This window comes from Stomoxys calcitrans, chromosome 2 (assembly GCF_963082655.1).
Source record: "Stomoxys calcitrans chromosome 2, idStoCalc2.1, whole genome shotgun sequence".
Taxonomy (NCBI): domain Eukaryota; kingdom Metazoa; phylum Arthropoda; class Insecta; order Diptera; family Muscidae; genus Stomoxys; species Stomoxys calcitrans.
Genome location: NC_081553.1, coordinates 10,254,432 through 10,278,809, shown reverse-complemented (window position 1 = coordinate 10,278,809; position 24,378 = coordinate 10,254,432). Strand labels below are relative to the sequence as shown.

Sequence of the window (24,378 nt, the reverse complement as noted above, 5' to 3'; positions counted from 1 at the left end):
TAAACGCTTGCAGTGGCTCTAGGAGTGAAAATCAGGCGATATATATATATATGAGAACTATTTCTAAATCTGAACCGATTTCCAAGAAATTTAATGTCTAGAGTCATAAGAAAATCCTTCCTGCCGAATTTCGAGAGAATCGGTTAACAAATGACCATTTTATTGCAGTATTACTGAAAATCGGACGAACATATATATGGGAGCTATATCCAAATCTGAACCGATTTTTTCCAATTTCTATAGGCTTCGTTTCTTGGCCGAATAACATGCCTGTACCAGAAAGACAGACGGACATAGCTAAATCAAATCGGAAAGTGATTCTGAGTCGATTGGTATACTTATCTTCCTTCTGGGTGTTACAAACAAATGTACTAAGTTATAATACCCTATAGGTGTAAGGTATAAATATTACCTAAATGGGGGATCTGGGCTTTGAAGTTTTAGAACTCGAGGGGTTGTATTTTAAAGTACATATAGCATCCGTTTAAGTTGACATATCTTGTTCAAATTTCACTTAAAACGTATATGCAATATGTCCTCTTGAAAGAAAATATTTGTTAAGCATGTTTTTTCAGTTAAAACTAATCAATAAAAACACTTTTTTTTTTTCAAAAATACAGAAAATACACTTTTTCATATTTTTTTACTTCCAAACTGCATAACTACAATTACCATATTTTTGCACATCTAAAAATAGTTTATGTATAGAACATTTTTGGTATAATGTTGTATGATTACCTATAAACGAATAAAGGATTTGTAAATAAAGAAGAAGTTATATTAGATCCATTCGACGTCCGTGTTGAGTATGATCCTTTTACTTACTTACTTTAATTGGCTATGACAGATTAATTGTCCCACTAGCCAAACGTAGAATAGCGTTCCAAGCGCCTCGATCTTGTGCGCTCTGTCCAACTCACTTAGTCCAACTAGCATCTGTTTGCCAGTATTATTCTTCGCTTTATTTCAAAACTGGTGTCATTCGTTTCGGTTACAGCGGTGCCGAGGTAGACAAAGTTACTGACTGTCTCAAAGTTGTGGTTCCCAACTTTCTCCATTTTCTTTATCTGCTCGGTTGTGCAAGGCTTTTTGGGAGTTGAAACCATCCACTTCGTCTTATCTCCATTTACTGCCATACCCATTTTCACTGACTCTCTTTCTATTCTTTCAAAGGCTGCAGTTACCACTTTCGGTGACCGACCTATGATATCGATGTCGTCGGCATAGGCGATCAGCATGTGTTCTCTTGTGATTAGTGTGCCATATCTATTCACATATGCATCTCGTATAATCCTCACCTCGTTTGGTATTAAATGGGAGGAGGAACGCGTATCAGCAAGTGTCATCCTGCAGAGTCTTATAAATTTTGCAGGGATACCAAACTCAGACATGGCTTGAAATACCTTTGAACGTAAAGGAGTATCGAAGGCGGCTTTGTAGTCAACAAAGATGTGGTAGGTGTTGATTTGTCCTTCTCGGGTCTTTTCCTGGTTTTGGCGCAGTGTGAATATCTGGAGCAGGGTTTATTTACCGCATTGATAGGGCCCAATTATCTCATTGACATTAGGTTTTAATCTTTCACACAGTACGCTTGAGAGTATCTTGTATGTGATGGGAAGGAGAATTATTCCTGTGTAGTTGTCACATTCCTTTTTGTGTACGGGACATTGTATGCTGAGGATCCAATCTTCGGATATGCGTTCTTCTAGCCAGATTGCGCAGATAAGCTGATGCATACGCCTTATCAGCATGTCGCCTCCGGTCTTAAATAGTTCAGCGGGCAACCCGTCGCCTCCTGCTGCCTTGTTGTTTTTTAGTCGGGACACTGCTACTTGGATTTTATTCTGTCTAAGAGGTAAACCTTTGATGCCATCATCATCAAGGCTAGGTGTAGCGGAATGAAGGTAAGCGGGTCAAGATCTTCTTCAAGAGTGCACAATGGCCTTAAAATTATAGTTGTGCGTTATTCAAGTAAGAATCGCAAAATGTAAGTACTAAATCATGGTTGATACATTTCGACTTGCTAGTTTAGACAATCATTTTGATCGGACTAAAATTGTATAAAGCTGTTCATAAAATATTCCCTGTTCATGAAGTATTCCCTAAAAATTTGCCGAATTTCGGTTCAACTGTTTTTAAACAGCTAATGGCTACAACATTCAAGAAATATCTGAAACAAAGTTTTTACCAATTTTGTGGATGAATACCCCAGTATTTACCCATTCTACCTGGTAATTACCATTTGGGTATTTACCCTTCACACATCTCTTCCCATTTGAAAAAAAGAAAAAACCATAACATTATGACAAATTTCTAGCATATAGACTGATCTGGTGGAACGCAATCAACATTTTGATTGACAGAAGGAGTTGTGTGGATCCAAAAAGATTTTCCTAACTAATTCATCATTCCCCAGCACTATTCTCCAACACCAGGGTGACCAGCTGTCGCCAAAATATTTTAAAAATCGAAGGAATTTTTTTTGCTTAGCAAATATTAACGAAATTCCATCAACAAAAACCCCATCCACGCTCATATTGGGAAATTAATTTATTTAATCCGTTACCCAGACTAACTTTCAACTGATCACCAATTACTACAATCGAAGCACGAAAATCGGCAACAAATAATTGTAAACACATGGTGATCGATGTCTACCTGGAATGTGGTGGCGCCACTGAATGACAACTCTTAAGGAATAACCATTTATCAATGAATTCCAAGGGATTTATTCAGTATTTCCAGGGGTACAATTTTCCCGTTAGTGGGAAATTCTTCCAAATCTACCTGGCCTTTATAAATCTGGCCTAGTAATTTTATTGGTCGTGTGCGATAATATTGGGATTCTCGACGAAAACAAAATTTCCGGTGTTCATTTCAAGACTTCCCCACATGGGAAAATATTCTACGTGAAATTGGAACAAATAGGAATCAGCAACCAGCATTCGCTACCTGGGCAATATAAATAGATAGGGACTCTTATTGGCAGCCATCATTCGACTTTCACAACCCTCAGCGTTAAGATCAATTGAAGCAACAAGACATTTTAAGGAAAATGTATCACAAAATCATCACTGCCATCGTCATGGTCGCCCTAGCTTGGAGCACTGAGGCCCGTGTTTCTTTGCTGGACAAATTCAATTACATTGCCGGTCAGAGTCAATATGCCAACCAAATCTATGCACAACTGCAGTTACCCTTCTCCCTGGATACAGTAATGGCTTCAAGTATGGAAATTGCCATGGAGAATTGTCAATCAGCTTTCAAATGGGATCGTTGGAATTGTCCCTCATCGGATTTCATACTCAGACGCACTTCGAAATCACCTCTAATGGATCGGGAAGATGCCTATGTCAATGCCATTTCAACTGCAGCTTTGTTATACACCATCACCAAGAACTGTTCCAGTGGCATTATAGCAGGATGTGGTTCTTGCTCCGATAGTGCCTATACCACCCAGTGTTCGGACAATCCCCAAGCGGCAGAAAAACTTTTCAAAAAGCATTTAAAATCCGACTTTTCAAATGAATTCTATGGCAAGCTATTTCAGCAGAATTACAAAGCCATTACCAACCTACTGCAGAAATCTCTTACCAAAAAATGTGTTTGTGCTGTAATGGGTCCCGGTGGAGTCTGCGCCAATGAAATTTGCCTGGATACTCTTAAACCTTTTGAGGAAATCGCCAAGGACATTCGACAGATGTACGACGAAGGCCTGGAGCTAAGCAATACCCCCGAAAATTCCCGTATTATGTGGGAGAATATTCCTCTAGACGTTTTGGTCTATATGAACGATTCTCCAAACTATTGTGAGCCCGATGCTGTACCTCTCTGGAATGGCATGCGTGGTCGCCAATGTTCAATGGCTAACAATGGTGAGGCGCTTTCGGAAGAGGACAGTCTAAGGTGCCGTCACCTTTGCAGCGAATGCGGCTACAGTGTGGAAACTCAAAGTGTAATGACCGAAACTCGTTGCAATTGCAAATTCACCTGGGGCTTCCAAGTCCAATGCGAAATGTGTGTAACAGTCCAAAAGCTCCACTATTGTTATTAATGATAATGGATGTTTCAATAACCACTGAATTACACTCGCAGGACGAGGCTTTCGATAATTTCCATAACGATGTTATATATATAAAACAAATATTTATTTACATAATTTATAAATAATTTATATAAACTTAAGAAAAATATATTTCAAAATATTTAATTTTTACAATTTAAATATTTCTATACTAAAACTCCATGTATTTTTTATTGAAGTCCAAATATACAAATTTGCCCATTAACGAACAGTAGAAAACCTCTCGCTTATCACTCAAGCTGTCCGAGTCCACGTTTAAGCTCAATGATAATGTCCAATTATGAACTTTAAAAAAACTTGCGGGCTAGGAAAAAAAATTTTGGAAAACTTCTGAAATTAATTAAAACACTCTTAAATGTCATGAAACTAAGCCTGAAAATTTTAAACACGGAAAGGGGTGGCAACTTGTCAAATGTTCCCAAGATTTCCACTACAAATCCTGTTATTTCCCGTCGAGAGCAAATCCAGGTAGCCCTAAACTACATGTATTTTGGAAAGGAATCACCTGGGTGAACTCTTGTCCCAAATTTCGGCGAAATCGGACAATAAATGCGCCTTTTACGGGTCCGAAAACTTAACTAGAGAGATCGGTCTATATGACAGCTATATCCAAATCTGGACCGATCTGTGCCATATTGCAGAAGTATGTTGAGGGGCTTAACATAACTCACTGTCCTAAGTTTTGGCAAAATCGGACAATAAATGCGCCTCTTATGGGCCCAAAACCTTAAATCGAGAGATCGGTCTATATGACAGCTATATCCAAATCTGGACCGATCTGGACCAAATTAAATTAAATAAGGATGTCGAAGGGCATAGCACAACTCACAGTCCTAAATCTCAGCAAAATCGGATAATAATTAGGCCTACGACCCTAAATCGGCAGATCGGTCAATATGGTAGCTATGTCCAAATCTAAACCGATCTGAGCCAAATTAAAGAAATATGTCGAAGGGTTTAACTCAACTCACTGACCCAAATTTCAGCAAAATCGGACAATAAATGTGCTATTTATGGGCGCAAGACCTTAAATCGAGAGATCGGTCTATATGGCAGCTATGTCCAAATCTAAACCGATCTGGGCCAAATTAAAGAGAGATGGCGAAGGGTTTTACTCAACTCACTGTCCCAAGTTTTGGCAAAATCGGACAATAAATGCGCCTTTTAGAGGCCCAAAACCTTAAATCGAGAGATCGATCTATATGGTAGCTATATCCAAATCTGGACCGATCTGAGCCAAAATGAAGTATAATGTTGAAGGGCTTAACACAACTCACTGTCCCAAATTTCGGCGAAATCGGATAATAGATGCGCCTTTTATGGGCCAAAGACCTTAACTCGAGAGATCGGTCTATATGGCAGCTATATCCAAACCTAGACCGATCTGCGCCAGAAGGATATCGAGGGGATTAACTTATCCCACTATCCCCAATTTCAAATTCTTAAATCGAGAGTTCGGTCTATATGGCAGCTATATCTAAATCTGGACCGATCTAGGTTAATTAGAAGAAGGAAGTCGAAGAGCCTAACACAACTGACTGTCCAAATTTTGGCAAAATCGGACCATAAATGCGCATTTTATGGGTCCAATACCTTAAATGGAGAGATCGGTCTATATGGTAGCTATATCCAAATCTGAACCGATCTGGGCCAAATTGAAAAAAAGATGTCGAGTGGTCTAACACAACTCACTGTCCCAAATTTGAACAAAATCGGATAATAAATGTGGCTTTAATGGGCCTAAGACCCTAAATCGACTGATCGATGTATATGGGGGCTATATGAAGGTATAGTCCTATATAGCCCATCTTGGAACTTAACCTGTTTATGGACAAAAAAAAGAATCTGTGCAAAGTTTCAGCTCAATATCTCTATTTTTAAAGACTGTAGCGTGATTTCAACAGACAGACGGACGGACATGGCTAGATCGTCTTAGATTTTTACGCTGTTCAAGAATATATATGGTTTATATGGTCGGGAACGGATATTTCGATGTGTTGCCAACGCAATGACAAAATGAATATACCGACATCCTTCGGTGGTGGGTATAAAAATGTTTCCCAACCTATGTAAAGTGAATTTTTTTAAAGGAAGTTTTTTCAGTCATTATCTCCCAAGTCTACTGTATTTAACAAAATCCTTGGCCAAAATTCAATGCTCTCTAGTTTTAGATAGCCTTTGTGCTATTCAACATTAATTAATTAATTTCATATAAGTATACGTTTATAACTTGCGTAAAAAAACAAAATGTTGCCGCAGTGTTTAAATCTTCTCTTATGATTCTTATTGTATCGCTCTTGGGCGTAGGAAAATTTTGCCAATAAGAGAGTTTGAATTCAGGTAGAAGATATTAATTTCTTCCAATTTGATGCTAAGTGTTTTCCCACACGGGGAAGTTTTCCTAAAAAGCCGGAAATTTCGTTTTGCTTTTGTATGCCGAAAGTCCAATTTCACGAGCGCATAACTCTGCAGACTTAAAGAGACGCCCAGGTAATGATGACTGAATTTTCCCATGGACATGGAGTTACCAAAGTGGATATCATTAATAAAATGGATATTCCATGTGAGTATTCGCATTGAATTATTTGTATTTTCGATTTTTGGCAACATAAAAATTTTTGTCAAATCACGAACAATTTTCGTCCGACTTAGAGATTACACTTTTCAAGTTGTACAACTCATTTTGTGAAATCAAAAGTAAGCATTTGGCCAAACTGGCTGCTTGTCCCATTTGCAATCCCAACCGACCTACGAATAATTATTTTGGCAATCCAAATTCGTAGGATGAGTTTGGTTTTTAGATTAATACATGTATGTTAAAAGGTTTTCCAATAATAGGTGTTATTTGGAATGAAAAACTACGCCATAATGGGAAAAACTTGCCTTCACAGTTCGCAAAACTAAAGCCTTTTTGGGTCGTGTGTGTGGCTACGCCAACAAGCAAAATTGTCGCATCTGATTTTAAATTTCGATCGGTGATTGATTCTTATTTTGCTATACAGATAACTGTCATATTATTTTTGAAAAAAAAAAAATTTAAATCTTAACATTAGTATTAACATAAAAAAGTTTAACATTTAGAGATATTCCCATTTCTAAGGCTAGTTTGCGACTACATCAAGTTATAGTCCGATTCATACCATAAATGAATGCAGAACATTGTAGAAGTCATTGTGTAATGTTTCAATTCATTCGGAAAAAAATTGCGCCTTGTAGGGGCTCAAGAAGCAAAATCGAGAGATCGATTTATATGGGAGCTGTATCAAGCTATTGATTGATTCAGTCCATATTGATCACATATGTTGAAGGTTATGAGAGAAGCCGTTGTACAGAATTTCTGCCAAATCGGATGAGAATTGCGCCCTCTACAGGCTTAAGATGTCAAGATCCCAGTTCGGTTTATATGGCATTGGCATACAGATTAAGTGTGAGGCAGCCACTACGGCTATGAGACTTAAGGCGATGGGAGAATGGATTGAGGATGGGAGCAGCTCGCGGTATAATCGAGGCGACGATAGGAAACCTGGAAGGAAGGGGAGAGGTTTCCGATCGGATACCTGAGATGAACCTTGAAATCTAATGCGAAGCACTGCTGCCATCGGCATGGTCTTGGATTGACGGAACCTTAGTATTGCCATCTGGAAGATCATGTTACACGGATGGATCAAAGCTAGAGGACAGAGTGGGCCTGGGGTGTACATTGAAAACCCAGGGACTGACATCTGTTTTAGGCTGCCTGATCATAATACGGTCCTGTAGGCGGAGATCCGGCCGATCACGGAATGCGTGAATTGGTGTGGTGCTAATGCGAGGACGTCGAGTGTGAACATCTTTACCGACAGTAAAATTCCCATAAGGGCAATAACAACCAGGACGATAAGGTCACGAACAGTCTACCAGTGTAAGAAGGAGATTAACGCCTTCTCTTAGGATGGGAAAATCCACATCGTTTGGGTGCCGGGCCATAACGGAGTAAGGAAAAATTAAAGGGCAGACAATTTGGCGATGCAGGCCAGAAGTCTACCTTCAATAAACTTGGTTAAACCGAAGCCTTTCGGGTCGACGCAGTCCGAGTTAAGGGAGTAGACCACGAATGCGCATGCAACATTGTGGAACAGTGAAACGGCCGGTAGGATGGCGAAAATCCTATGGGGGGATCCAGATCGTGAGGAGACGAGGCTATTACTGAAAGGAAGCAAGAAGGAGGTCAGTATAGCTATCATAACGAGACACATAGGACTAGGAGCTCACTTATGTAAAATCGGTGCGGATAGCATGTGTAGGGCATGCGGGGATGATGATAAGACGTTGGAGCATTTCCTTCATCATTGCCCGGCTATCGCGTCCGACAGACACTGGTACTTAGGTGGAGACACAATATCAAACATGAACCAACTTAGGGGAGTGGCATTGAAAACAATTAAGGATTTTGTAAGTAGCAAGGAATTCCTAACTTAAAATATTCTTTTTAGAGGTTACTTTATAGTTTTTAGAGCGCACAACAAGCCGATTACTGGCTTAGGTGTATGTCCATAGAGACATGGGGCGGATTAATATCTGCACCCTCTTTTCAACCTAACGTAACCTATATCAGGTTATGTACCGATTTGCGCCATACTTAGCACAGACATTGGAAGTCATAACAAAACAACTCATGCAAAATTTCAGCCAAATCGGATGAGAATTGTGCGCTATATTGGCTCAAGAAGTCCAAGATCGGTTTATATGGCAGCTATATCAAAACGTGGACCAGTTTGGCCCATTTATAATCCCAACCGACCTACACTAATAAAAAGTAAACAAGTAAAAGCGTGCTAAGTTCGGCCGGGCCGAATCTTATATACCCTCCACCATGGATCGCATTTGTCGAGTTCTTTTCCCGGCATCTCTTCTTAGGCAAAAAAGGATATAAGAAAAGAGTTGCTCTGCTATTAAAACGATATCAAGATATGGTCCGGTTCGGACCACAATTAAATTATATGTTGGAGACCTGTGTAAAATTTCAGCCAATTCGTATGAGAATTGCGTCCATTGGGGCTCACGAAGTAAAATAGAGAGAACGATTTATATGGGATCTGTATCGGGCTATAGAACGATTCAGACCATTATAAACACGTTTGTTGATGGTCATGAGAGGATCAGTCGTACAAAATTTCAGGCATATCGGATAATAATTGCGACCTCTAGGGGTCAAGAAGTCAAGATCCCAGATCGGTTTATATGGCAGCTATATCAGGCTATGAACCGATTTGAACCTTATTTGACCCAGTTGTTGAAAGTAAAAATAAAATACGTCATGCAAAATTTCAGCCAAATCGGATAGGAATTGCGCCCTCTAGAAGCTCAAGAAATCAAATCCCCAGATCTGTTTATATGACAGCTATATCAGTTTATGAACCGATTTGAACCATACTTGGCACAGTTGTTGGATATCATAACGAAATACTTCGTGCAAAAATTCATTCAAATCGGATAAGAATTGTGCCCTCTAGAGGGTCAAGAAGTCAAGACCCAAGATCGGTTTATATGGTAGCTACATCAGGTTATGGACCGATTTGAACCATACTTGGCACAGTTGTTGGGTATCATAACAAAACACGTCGTGCGAAATTCCATTCCAATCGGATAAGAATTGCGCACTCTAGAGGCTCAAGAAGTCAAGACCCAAGATCGGTTTATATGGTAGCTATATCAGGTTATGGACCGATTTGAACCATACTTGGCACTGTTGTTGGATATAATAAGAAAATACGTCGTGCAAAATTTCATTCCAATCGGATAAGAATTGCGCACTCTAGAGGCTCAAGAAGTCAAGACCCAAGATCGGTTTATATGGCAGCTATATCAGGTTATGGACCGATTTGAACCATACTTGGCACTGTTGTTGGATATCATAACAAAACACGTTGTGCAAAATTTCATTCCAATCGGATAAGAATTGCGCACGCTAGAGGCTCAAGAAGTCAAGACCCAAGATCGGTTTATATGGCAGCTATATCAGGTTATGGACCGATTTGAACCATACTTAGCACAGTTGTTGGATATCAAAGCAAAACACGTCATGCATAATTTCATTCCAATCGGATAAGAATTGCGTACTCTAGAGGCTCAAGAAGTCAAGACCCAAGATCGGTTTATATGGCAGCTATATCAAAACATGGACCGATATGGCCCATTTACAATACCAACCGACCTACACTAATAAGAAGTATTTGTGCAAAATTTCAAGCATCTAGCTTTACTCCTTCGGAAGTTAGCGTGCTTTCGACAGACAGACGGACGGACGGACGGACGGACAGACGGACGGACATGGCTAGATCGACATAAAATGTCACGACGTTCAAGAATATATATACTTTATGGGGTCTCAGACGAATATTTCGAGTAGTTACAAACAGAATGACGAAATTAGTATACCCCCCATCTTATGGTGGAGGGTATAAAAATTGCAAATTTTGCCCATGAACATTCCACTAAGGAACGGGGGCAAACTTCTCACAAATCAGTGAGAGCAGTCGGATTCAAGTTTAAGCTCAATGATAAGGGGTCTCCTTTTTATAGCCGAGTCCGAACGGTGTGCCGCAGTGCGACACCTCTTTGAAGAGAAGTTTAACATGGCATAGTACCTCACAAATGTTACCAGCATTAGGTGGGGAAAACCACCGCTGAAAATTTTTTCTAATGCTCTCGCCAGGATTCGAACCCAGGCGTTCAGTGTCATAGGCGGACATGCTAACCTCTGGGCTCCGTAGCATTTGTGCGAAATTTCAAGCGGCTAGCTTAACTCCTTCGAAATATAGCGTGCTTTCGACATACGGACGGACATGGCTAGATCGACTTAAAATGACATGTCGATCAAGAATATATACTTTATGGGGTCTCAGACTCATATTTCGGGGTGTTACAAACAGAAAGACGAATTAGTATACCCCCATCCTATGGTGGAGGATATGATTTCATTATGATCGTTCATTTCAAAAAATGGAATTTTTCTCTGAATACCGAAATAAAACCTCTTATTGGAAAGCCCTATAATACTAAACTTAATAAATACTACAAGAGGCTTAAGATTCCTATGATGAAGATTTTCTAATCAATTTTTGTACAATAATTAAAATGCTTGAAGCATTTACTATAAATAGTGCAAAAATGTGAAGAGGATTGTTTCATACCTATGGGAAAATGCTTTTGCCCGTAGAAAAGAGATAAGCCTCAATTTCATTTGTCTGTGGGTTGTTACCGTATTTAATGCGACAATGTATTATATGGTGCACGTAATTTGTTATAGTAACGATTTTGATCTTAGCAATTTCTGGTGAGTCCTGCAGTGCAATACTTTGTCATACAGGGTGGCTGATGAAAGCCGCTACCAAAAAAAAATGTAATAACTTTTTTTCTATTTAATAATAATAATTTAATAATTAATTTAATTAATTAATTAATTAATTTAATTAATAATAATTTAATAATTAATTTAATAATTTAATTTAACATGAATAAAAGAAAAATGTATTCCATACACCGAAAAAAAAATGTAGCAATATTCATCATTGTAGCAATATTCATCAGCCACCCTGTATGTCTGGCTGCTCACACATATGCTGAGTATTTGAATTTCTATAAGACTTATCTTTGCCATATGGGAATCATGTTTTCAATTTTCAATAAGATTTTTAACAACTTCAGTTTCTTTTTCCTCCCCGCATGAATGCCTGGTTTTACCCTTGGTGGAAAAATGTTGTAAAAACCAGGTAAAATTTGCAACCAGAATCTGGCAGTGATAACTGATCGCTGATAAACATACATATTTTCCGGTCTGACAATTTCCCGCCTTATTTTAGTTGTGTTCTTCCTTATTAAATCTAAAAACAGGCAATTTCCATTAGTGTTTACCAAATTAAGATGATTAACTAACATTAGAACGCTGACATACCTAGATAATCTATTAACATTAGTAAATTCGTAAGGACATTCTATAGGAATCCTTATAAAATTATCCGATACCTGAAGTTGACTGGCTGGCGCCTCTGAACCACATTGCCATGCCGAGCAGGCAATTTTATCAATGAATATCAAGGGCCGTGGGAATGTGAGGACATATTTTACCTAAAGCTCTCATTGTGAGTGGCTTTATGAGTTTACTATGCGGTTAACTCAGGAGCGTGAGATGGGATTTACGCAGCACGAAACCCAACACAAAATTTCCGGTTTTAATATCATGACTTCCCCATATGGGAAATGAAACTTTACCAAATTAGAACACAGAACAATGTCGCTACCTGTGCCGTATAAATACCCTGGGACTGTTATTGGCAGACATCATTCAACTTTTACACATTCACAACACAACAACGAACAAAGAGTACAATGTATCACAGAATTTTTATTATTATCCCAATCTTCGTCATCGCCACCCTATCCTACAGCATTGAAGCTCGTGGAACTTTGCTGGACAAATTGAATTATATAGCCGGCCAGAGTCAATATGCCAACAAAATCTATGGACAACTTCAGATGCCTTTCTCCCTGGAAACGGCGATGGCTGCAAGTATGAAAATCGCCCTGGAGAGCTGCCAAATGGCATTCAAATGGGATCGTTGGAATTGCCCCACATCAGACTTTATACGCAGACGCACTACAAAAGCTGTTCTAATGGATCGCGAGGATGCATATGTGACTGCCATTTCTACTGCAGCTGTTTTGTACACCATCACCAAAGACTGTACCAGTGGCATAATAGCAGGATGTGGTTCATCATCGGATAAATCCTTTGCGTCGCAGTGCTCCGACAATCCCCAGGAGGCAGAAAAACTTTTCCGTAGTCATGCACACATTGACTTCTCTGATGATTTTTATGGAAAACTATCGGGACATAACTACAGAGCCATTACCAATCTAATGGAGAAATCTCTTAACAAGCAATGTGCTTGCGCCATCATGGGACCAAGGGGCAACTGTGGCAAGGAAATATGCCTGCATACCCTCAAACCTTTTGAGGAAATTGCCAAGGATATTCGACAAATGTACGATGAAGGTTTGGAGTTAAGCAATACACCAGAAAACTCCCGCGTCATGTGGGACAATATTCCGCTAGACGTTTTAGTCTACATGAATGATTCGCCCAACTATTGTGAACCGGATGCAGTGCCTTTTTGGAATGGCATGCGTGGACGCCAATGTTCAGTGGGACCCACTGGTGAGCCCCTGTCCGAAGAGGAACGCTTGAAATGTCGCCAACTTTGCACTGAATGCGGCTACAGTGTACGATCCCAAAATATTCTAACCGAAAGTCGTTGCAATTGCAAATTGACATGGGGCTTCCAAGTTCAATGCGAAATGTGTGTGGCCGTCCAACAGCAACATTTTTGCTACTAAGCGAAGCTGGAAATTGTACACGAATTCACTCGCTGGACGAGATCTCTAGGTTCAGCCAGAAAAATTAGTTTTTAATTATTATTTTTTGTACAATTTTCAATTATTAATTTATGCATAATATTTTTGGTATAAAATTATTTATTTAATTTATGAAAATATACAATAAATCAATCTACATCTTTTTTTCCAACTAAAACTTATTTTCCTGTTTCTTAATTTAATAATCAGTACAAGTCACTCTAACATATCTACGGACAGGCAAGTTTTTAAAAAGTATACGCTCGGTTATCCCTCAAAGTATGTAATTCTATCTCCCACCTTGCATCTTGAAAAAAACACTTATTGAGAGGCAACCCATCCCCGAAGCACTACGGAGCCACCATAATCACGGTATAACTATTTTGGCATAGTGTAGTGTTGCGCTCTTTTTATACCCACCACCATAGGATGAGAGTATACTAATCCAGTCATTTCGTTTCAAACACCTCGAAATATGTAACTGCCACCTAATATTCTACATCGTCTTGCCGTGTTCATCCATCTGTGCAAATTACGACAGCGGCCGAACGAATAATGAATCCGCTTGAAATTTTGCACAGATACTTCTCATTGATGTAGGTCATTGGGGTTTGCAAATGGGCCATATCGGTTCAGACGAATTAACGATGTCCGTGTGTCTGTCCGTCTATCCGCTCTGCAGCCTTCAAAAATTGAGATATTAAGCAGAAATACGTTTTATAGTGCACGCTGGTTAAGTTCTTGAACGGGCCAAATCGGACCATATTTGAATATAGCTGCTATATAGACTGATCTGATGATATAGGGTCTAATGCCCATAAATGCTTTATTTTTTTATTCGATTTCGCTGAAATTTGAAGCAATGAGTAGTTTTAGGCCTCCCTACATCTGACCTTAATATGGATTAAATCGGACTATATTTAGATATAGATGCCATACAGACCGATCTCCAAATAAAGGGTCTGAAGCCCATAAAAGCTTTATTTTTTATCCGATTTCGCTGAAATTTAAAACAATGAGTAGTTTTAGGCCTCCCAACATCTGACCTTACTATGAATTAAATCGGCCTATATTTGGATATAGCTGTGATATAGACCGATCTCTAAATAAAGGGTCTGACGCCCATAAAAGCTTTATTTTTTATCCGATTTCGATGAAATTTGAAGCAACGAGTAGTTTTAGGCCTCCCGACATCTGACCTTAATATGGATTAAATCGAACTATATTTAGATATAGATGCCACATAGACCGATCTCCAAATAAAGGGTCTGAAGCCCATTAAAGCTTTATTTATTACCTGATTTCGCTGAAATTTGAAACAATGAGTAGCTTTACGCCTTCCAACATCCGCCTCAAATGTGGTTCTGATCGGACTACATTTAGATACAGTTGCTGGGTTTGAAGCCCATAAAAGCTTTATTTTTATGCGATTTTGTTGAAATTTGAAATACAAAATTTAACAATGACTTATATTTAGTAGACCACTCAATGTCCGTTCCGAATTTGGGAGTATAAGTTGTCCAATTTTCACCGGATTGCGATGAAAGGGGGTTTACATATATACCCGAGGTGGTGGGTATGCAAAGTCCGGACCGGTCAAACTTAATGCCCTTTTACTTGTTTTTTTTTTATGACATCCAATAACAGTGCCAAGTACGATCCACGTAGGTTTATAACCTGATATAGTTCCCATATAAACCTACCTACCTACCTTTGGGATATTCGGTAGTGCTCTGTTAAAGCTCCCAACATTTACACCAAGTATGGTTCCAACATAAACCCGATTAGTCCTTTACGCCCCCTAGAAATTTAAATTTTTGGCTGATTTGGCAGGTCCTACAAAAACACTAAGATGTTAAAGTCCAGTACCAACATTTTCAAAAACTTTCTATTAAGCGTCAAAAACTTGTCTCCAAATGTTTAAGTCAGACTCATACCCTAGTGAAAGTATCCTGTCATTTGTCCATTTGAGCCCCAAATTATGCCGATCTATCTATCTATCCTTTTGACCCGGCAACCGCCCCATCATTTTCGGCAAAGGGGTGGCTTCTGTTGTATTCCATATAAAGAGGCTAGTGCAACTTATTGTTCCAAATTTCATTAAAATCGGATAACAAATGCGACTTTTTTGGGCTTAAGACCCCAAATGGGAGATGGGTTTATTTAGTAGCTATATCGAAATATGGTCCGATTTGAACTCAACCTACGTATGGAAAAAACTACTGATCTGTGGTAAATCTCAGCTCAATATCTCAATATTTGAAGGATGGATGGGCTTATATAAGCCACAGATCGTAATTTCTTTCAAATCAAATGAAAACTGGCAAAAGATTGTAGAGTGATTATAAGAGAAGGAAAGAAGGAATAGACAGTCAAGAATATGTATCATTTCCAGTTTGTATTAAACCTTTTCGAAATTAAGTGAAGCATTCCTTATCTTTCATCTTTGTCCAGATCAAATGATACATTTTCCAAATTTAAATTAAGTTTTCCACATTTTGAATAAAAGTTTTTCCCAAATTGAATCAACCTATGTTTAATATTAAATATTTTTTTATTTTATTAGTTGGTGTTGAATAGCACAGTCATGGCTGTAAACAGTTAAAAGTCAATTTATTCTTATTAGAGGTAATACAAAAATGCATTAAGTAATTTACATTAATACCTTTAAACAATCCTTGGCGATTTGCATCCTGTGGGACTTTTAACACTATATCCATCACGTAATTAGAGCAGTGTCATTGATTTAACTGCTAAAGAGATCGTCCTACTACAATAATGATATTATGTTCAATTAAAATTTGCCCATGAACATTCCATTAAGGAACAGGGGCAAACTTCTCACATATCAATGAGTGCAGTCCAATTCACGTTAAGCTCATTCTTCGGAACATCCTGCACTAAAATCCTCATCACTCATCTCCTTTAATTTAAATGATGTTTCTCTGATTAAACTTAAGAAGATACTAAACGACCTTTTCCATGGAATGATCGAAATCGTACATATAAGGAAGCTTCAAAGCAAAACAAAAGTTGGGATTTTGTTTTTAGGTTAACACTCAATTCCGATCAAAAAAAATATTTTCTAGCAAATTTTAAGTCCGGTTATTAGAGTACAGTACTCATTTTTCACCAATTGCAATGTAAAGTAACCTATTCAGAATATATTGTAATATAACGAATTTGGTTTCATTCAATTTGGAAAAAAATTGATTTCAATTGGAAAAAGTTTCGTATATCTATAATGAAAAATGTTTTATTTTACTTGAAAAAGGCATCACTTGGATTGGAAATGTTGTCATTTAAAATGGGAAAGGTTTCATTTAGTGTGAAAAATATTTCACCTTATTTGTAAGCTGAAATAGTTTATACACATATACTAGCTGAACCGGGCCTCCTCCGCTGCGCCTTCTTTTACTTTATATGGAACAAAATTATCCTTTGAATATTTATTTTTGACAATAAAAGAGCTTTTAATGAAATACCATGCTGCGAAAATAGTATGTGTATATCGCTCGAGCAACAGTATAACAATACATATGCCTTATCTGAATCTCAATTGATCTATATTGATGTATGAATTCGCTCAGAGGGTTTAAGGTCATTTAAGTTTGGATTTTAGATGTACCCCATTCTTAAAAGAATTCTATATGGATACTGGGAAGGACCTATGGTCTGGAAAGTGGTAACGAATTTCGTCCTCTACTCCCAAATACCTTTCATTTGAGCCCTATATTACCATGGTTGGAAATTTTTCTCCAATTATGTTTAATTTAAGAGTGTTTCCTGGAGTGAGGAGGTCCCCCAGACACTTAGTCCTGTAAAAACTATCAGCATTGTGCTCTACTCTCAAATACCTTTTATTTAAAACCCATATTGCAATCGGTTTAAGGGGAGTTTACAGGGTGAACCGTCCCCCAAACACATGGCCCCAAAATTGGTTATCAAATTCGTTTTGTAATATCAAATACCTTTAATTTGAGGCACATATTGGCATGGTCGAAAAATGATGCCCTAAATACATTGTCCTACATTTGGATATCAAATTCGTATTCTACTCCCAAATACCTTTATTTGTGTTGGGGGGGTGGTCCCCCTAATACTTGGTCCGACAATTGGATATCAGATAAGTTTTCTAATCTTAATTACCTTTCATTTGAGTCCCATATTGTCGTTATTGGTCTAAGTATGTGGTTGGTAGGTTTTAGGGTGGGGCGGCCCCCCTAAGTACCCTATCCGAAATTTGGATACCAAATTTTGTTTTTAGGTTACTATAAGAGAGCTCACAAAATTTGGCTTAAATCGAAAAACCCATTTCCGTGATCTGGCGTTTCTGACAATTAGGGGGGACCGCCCTCCTTCAGATATCAAAAAATGTAGTACCCTATTTTCACCACGAGATCATAGTGCATCATCCGTGAAAATTTTGAGATGCTACTAAGGGAATGACAAGGTATTTCCCGAATTCTATGATGGAAAGTCATCCTATTCTTTGGACGATGTCTAATGCTTTTTCCTGCAATCAAAACAATCTATAAAACAGTTTTTTATTAATTTTATTAAAACATTTTGTATTATCATCATATTTCAGTAAGCTAATGATCAATTAACCCAAGCCGCTGGTTTGCCCTCCACCCGATAACCATTATATGCCAAATTTGAAGCCGCTGCCGCAATTTCCGATCTACGACTGGGCTCACCAGCCCAATATGAGGGAGCCACCTCATACGTCTGCATGGGTTTGTTGCTATTCCTAAAGGCCGAGATAATCAGCAAGAATATGGCCAATTTGCCTACCAACATCGACTTCATCAGCAGCAATTTCAACTTGGTTACCAGAAATGGAACAATTGCCGACTGTATGAGGAAAGGCAAAATGAACAGAGGCAAGATGCGGGTAACCATTTCGTACTTCTTGCCACGACCTATAGAACGACGACACGAAATATAGAAAAAGAAAAATTTACAAAATTACGAACAATTGGGCACTTAGGGCAAATTACCTTCCTCACTGGTGTCACTTAGCCAGCGACCTGTTACCAGCTCTTTTAGACTTTCACCATCCAAATTGACTTTTACTATGCTATTATCCAAATCCAATGACATATTGAGGGCAGGTCCCAGATTGTACTGCTCCCTGGGGTGGGAACCTTTTTCTGAAGCAGAATTATTAGGTTTTCGCTTCCGTTTGCTAGGCAGCTCGGTGGCAGCATCTCTCTCAATTGTAGGGATAGAAGTGATGGTGAATGCTTCGGAGTCTTCATGAGCATGGTCGGGATAATCTGTTACCACTGCTTCATCGGCTTCTTGCACATCATTCGCCAGTGTAGGCAAGGGCTGCTCACCCTCATATTGTTCGTCCTCCTCCTCTGGCAGCTCATCTCCTTCTTCACGTATTGATTCATTTTCCTTTAGTTTTTGTTGTTTATTTTTCATAGTTTCTCTCAGGCTCTGTTTGTACTCTGTCAAGGTTTTATTGCCCAAATAGGTGCTCTTATAGTTCTTATAAATACCCAAAAAAATGCTTCGCAAAGGTTTCGATTTCCTGTCCTCCTTGGAGTCCACATCCAAGCTGCGTCCTTTGGCTCGTCTCTCATTGTCATCTAGTTTTGTTTCTTTATCACTTAAGGCTAGCCCCAACTGATGCTCCTTGTTGTGTGCCGTCTGTCTTTGTACTGACTGTGGCTGCGACTGTATGACACTTCCATCCTTCTCACTGAGACTGGGATTAGTACATCCGACAATTAGAACACAAATCACAATGAAACCACTCACGAAACTATTCATCTTAATATCATAATTTAATGAAAGAACACTTTGGTCTAGAAATGGAAGGCGCGTGCGCGAACTCTTTCTCTTTGAGGCTTGATGTCAATGCCAAATGAAGGCCAGGAATAAAATCTAAGCGTTAGACGAAACTACGTACACTCGAGACTCGTTAGCTATGGAAAACAATTTCCTCGTGATGTGCAATCACTTCAATGTCGTTGGGGAAAATGCGTTCGTATTCATGTTTGCCATGGATTTTTATTAACTTGGCTGCAATGTAAACCTCGCCCTCCCGCTCCGCTATCACCATACAGTCTAAACTCAACTGTCCACACAGATTTTCCAAGCAGCCAGGCAGCCAACCATCGTCTGGGCCTGGCTGCATATTATCTGGTTTATTTTCTTCTTTCCCCCAATTGCTGTTTCAGCGTAAGACGCGTTCTTGAATTTCCACCAAAGTGGCTTTGAAACTGCATCTAAGTGGATATCTTAGTAAGGCAATGGCAAAAAAGAAAAGCAGACAAAAAGAAATCTTACAACTGGTAACTTTTACATGGAAAAAAATTAATTCTGTCAATTTCCAGTAGGGTGTTTAGGTTAATCATCAGTTGGAACCAATTTTTCAAATTCCTCATGCTAGGATTTCTTAAAATCCAGTTTAGAAAATAAAAATACCAAAACTTTTAAGTTAAAACAAACTGAATTTTATGCACCCTCCGTCAAAAAAAAATTGCATAAAAGCAAAATAAATTCGTTATATAGGTAATTAGGTAGTCAAACCCCAAGATCGGTCTATATGGGAGCTACTATATGAGATGTTTGAAGTCATAATAGAACTCGAAATGCCAAATTTCCCCTAAATTGCATAGGAATTGTCCTCTTCAAGCGGCCAAGTAGTCAAATCCGACGATTTGGGCATCACTTAGCATAGACTTTCAATTTTCGAAATAGCCGTATCAGATTTAAGAGCGATTTCAGAATTGGAAGTATTTTCAGAACTCAATGTGCAAAATATTTGCAAAATCGGAATAGAATTGTCAAATCAAAAGATATGTTGTATGCATGCTATTAAAATGCCCTTCCAAACTACATCAATAGTACTGTGTAAAACTTTCAGTGCTAACTTTTTTAGGACCCTTTTTATTGAACCTCTACCGAAGGTGAAGGGTCCCCATATTTTACGATGTATTTGAGATACCATATATGGGTGGACCTATTTACCAAAAACATAACTGAAATACTTACATTTGGGATCAATGCACTGGGGAACGCCCACTCCAAAAATCCCACAAACGGACATTTAGACCGTTCGGTTCAATATGAGACTTAAATGAAAGGTATTTGGAAGTAGAGTACGAATGGGATATAAAAACAAGTAAAAAGGCGTTAAGTTCGGCCGGGCCGAACTTTGGATACCCACTACCTCGGGTATATATGTAAACCACCTTTCATCAAAATCCGGTAAAAATTGCATACCTTAGGTCCCATAGCAGTTATATCGAAATATGATCCGATTTGGACCAAATACCAATAAGTACAAGTCATTGTTCAATTGTGTATAACAAAATATTGGTCTTTTTAGTAGCTATATCTAAAAACAAAACCGATCTGACCATATACAACATGGATGTCGAAATGCCTAACATAAGTCAATGTGTCAAATTTTAGTTAAATCGGATTATAAATGCCCCTTTTTTGGGCCAAGACTTTAAATCGAGGTATCGGTCTATATGGCAGCTATATGCAAATCTTGATCGATCTAGACCAAATTGCAGAAATATGTGGAGGGGCTTAACTTAACTCTCGGTCCCAAATTTCGGCGACATTGGACAATAAATGCGCCTTTTATGGGCCCAAAACAATTAATCGAGAAATCGGTCAATATGGCAGCTATATCCAAATCTGAACCGATCTGAGTGAAATTGAAGAAGGATGTCGAAGGGTCTAACACAACTCACTGTCCCATATTGCTGCGACATCGGACAATAAATGCGCTTTTTATAGCCCCAAAACGTAAAACCGGGAGATCGGTGTATATGGCAGCTATGTCCAGATCTGGACCGATCTGTGCCATATTGCAGAAGTATGTCGAGGGGCTTTACATAACTCACTGTCCAAAATTTCGGCGACATCGGACAATAAATGCGCCAAATTGACGAAGAATATCGAAGGGCCTAACACAACTCACTGTCCCAAATTTCAGCAAATTCGGATGGCTTTTATTGGCCTAAGACCCTAAATCGGTGGATCGGTCTATATGGGGGCTATATCAAGATATGGTCCGACACTACTAGCAGATTCGTCCTTGCATCGATTCACAGATATGCGCTTTCTCATTTCCTTCTATACCCTTATGCTCTGGTACCCAGCACAGAAACAAGAAATGGCTGTCTTATAGCCGCTGTAGACTATCTCTTCACCGATCCAACACCTTGGATCTTGAATCCATACCAGTGATAGCCTTCAGTGCCGTCTGACTGTTGCTGAATATACATATATTCCTTCGGCCCACATCCATCACCTAAACGGTCTCAGCTGCCCTTGCCGTTGCATAGACCTCAGCTTGGAAAATGCTGCACTATTACTCACGCGGAGAGAGACATCAATACCGAGCTCGAGGCAGTGTGCACCACATCCAGTGCCGTTCTCTATCTTTGATCTATCCGTAAATAAATTAATGTCTGGGAACCTAATCCTTGCTTTCTGTCTCTCTTCTAAAGAAGGCACCTAAACCGACCTTCCAACATGTCACTATCTAATGGACGAGTATGTCTCGACGGCAGCCCACTAAGTAGGCCTAGCTGCAGGAGTCTAAAAAATGTCCCCTCCGCCTGTTCCTTAATGTATAGATCTACGGGCTTGATTCCCAGTAATACAATGACATGTTGGCAGTGGTGCAAATGCAAATTTTGCCCATGAACATTCCACTAAGGAACAGGGGCAAACTTCTCACATATCAATGAGTGCAGTCCGATTCAATTTTTAAGCTCGATGATAAGGGGCCTCCTTTTTATAGCCGAGTCCGAACGGCGTGCCGCAGTGCGACACCTCTTTGGAGAGAAGTTTTATATGGCACACTACCTCACAAATGTTGCCAGCATTGGGAGGGGAAAACCACCGTTGAAAATTTTTTCTGATGGTCTCGCCAGTATTCGAACCCAGGCGTCCAGCGTCATAGGCGGACATGCTAACCTCTGCGCTTCAATGTCCACTCGGTTATCCCTATCAATATCCCTCGCATGGATTGCAAGCTCTGTCACTGGCCACCAGACGTGGCAACCATACGTCATCACCAGTCGTACCACCGTCGATTGAAACCAATGCATCAATCTTGGTTTCAACCCCCATCTACTACCCATGAGCCCCTGACAGAAGTAAAGTGCTGCGAACGGCAGCTTGTTTCTAATATGCAAATCCATTCTGGCCAGTATAATGAAAAAGGAAGAAAGACTTGGGTATGAAGACCACCTTGACCCTCCTCCAAGACTGGAGGATGGTCAAGACATGCCCTAAGACATGTCTAAAGAAACAAACATGCCCTTAAGAAACAAACATACCAGTCTGATAGAGATTTAAAAGCCTCCTGCAACATCTTAGGGTAAATGCCATCGAGCACCGGAGACTTGTAAGACCTAAAGTTATATAGTGCCCAGTTAACGCTCTCCCGAGTCATTAGCTCGTTCGTATGCGTGATGGAACCTTCTCAACAAATGAAGGAACGTATCGTGTGGAGAATCCATCCATTCTCCATCTGACCTCTTTTAGACCTTCCTTATATTTTCTTGTATACTTTTAACTTGTCCTTGTAGACATTCCATAACTCTCTTCTTCCACTTCACTGTAGATGCACTCAAAGCCCGTCTGTCATCAAGTAAAAAGACGTTAAGTGAAAAATGCATACCTTATGTCCCATAGCAGCTATTTCATATTTCATATAGTCGGCGTTGACAAATTTTTTCACAGCTTGTGACTCTGTAATTGCATTCTTTCTTCTGTCAGTTATCAGCTGTTACTTTTAGCTTGCTTTAGAAAAAAAGTGTAAAAAAAGTATATTTGATTAAAGTTCATTCTAAGTTTTATTAAAAATGCATTTACTTTCTTTTGAAAAATCCGCAATTACTTTTTGGGCAACCCAATAGATTTAGACCAAATACTTATAAGTACAAGTCATTGTTCAATAGCGCCTTTTATGGGGCCAAGACTTTAAATCGAGATATCGGTCTATATGACAGCTATATCCAAATCTGGACCGATTTGGGCAAGTTTCAGAAAAATGTCGAAGGGCCCAACACAACTCACTGTCACAAATTTCGGCGACATCGGACAACAAATGCGTCTTTTATGGGCCCAAAACCTTAAATCGAGAGATGGGTCTATATGGCAGCTATATTCAAATCTGGACCGATCTGGACCATATTGAAGAAGGATGTCGAAGGGCCTAACACAACTCCCTGTCCTAAATTTCGGAGAGATTGGGCAATAAATGCGCCTTTTATGGGCCCAAAACATTAAATCGAGAGATAGGTCTATATGGCAGCTATATACAAATCTGGACCGATATGGGCCAAATTGAAGAAGGATGTCCAAGGGTCTAACACAACTCATTGTCCAAAATTTCAGCAAAATCGGATAATAAATGCGGCTTTTATGGGCATTAGACCCTAAATCGGTGGATCCGTCTATATGGCAGCTATATCCAAATCTGGACCGATCAGGGCCAAATTAACGCAGGATGTCGAAGGGCCTAACACAACTCACTGTCCCAAATTTTGCAAAATCAGATAATAAATTCGCCTTTTATGGATGCAAAACCTTAAATCGAGAGATCGGTCTATATGGCAGCTATATCCAAATCTGGACCGATCTGAGCCAAACTGAACTGGGATGTCGACTTACCACAACTCACAATCCCAAATTTCAGAAAATCGCATAATAAATGTGTCTTTTATGGGTCTAAGACCCTAAATCGGCGTATCGGTCTATATTGGGGCTATATGAAGATATAGTCCGATATAGCCCAACTTCGAACCTAACCTGCTTATAGACAAAAAAAGAATCTGTGCTAAATTTCAGCACAATATCTCTTTTTTTAAAGACTGTAGCGTGATTTCAACAGACAGAAGGATAGACGG

General features: G+C 39.2%; 4 protein-coding genes across 5 annotated transcripts in view; 3 read left to right on the top strand and 1 right to left on the bottom strand.

Moving 5' to 3' along the window:
- The window catches only part of LOC106084195 (protein apnoia), a 123,650-nt gene that overhangs the window by 84,655 nt on the left and 14,617 nt on the right, over positions 1-24,378 (top strand). The gene's annotated exons all lie outside the window — the stretch shown is intronic.
- Positions 3,056-4,054, top strand: LOC106083930 (wnt inhibitor of Dorsal protein-like). The gene has a single exon (XM_013247256.1). It carries the CDS (start codon positions 3,056-3,058, stop codon positions 4,052-4,054), a length of 999 nt encoding a protein of 332 aa, XP_013102710.1.
- Positions 12,452-13,459, top strand: LOC106083920 (wnt inhibitor of Dorsal protein-like). Its single transcript, XM_013247245.2, has one exon. It carries the CDS (start codon positions 12,452-12,454, stop codon positions 13,457-13,459), a length of 1,008 nt encoding a protein of 335 aa, XP_013102699.2.
- On the bottom strand, positions 18,080-19,493 carry LOC106084189 (uncharacterized). The gene is made up of 2 exons (XM_013247724.2): positions 18,481-19,493; positions 18,080-18,402 (listed from the first exon to the last, which is right to left on the bottom strand). Exons 1-2 carry the CDS (start codon positions 19,262-19,264, stop codon positions 18,080-18,082), a joined length of 1,107 nt encoding a protein of 368 aa, XP_013103178.2. The 5' UTR covers positions 19,265-19,493.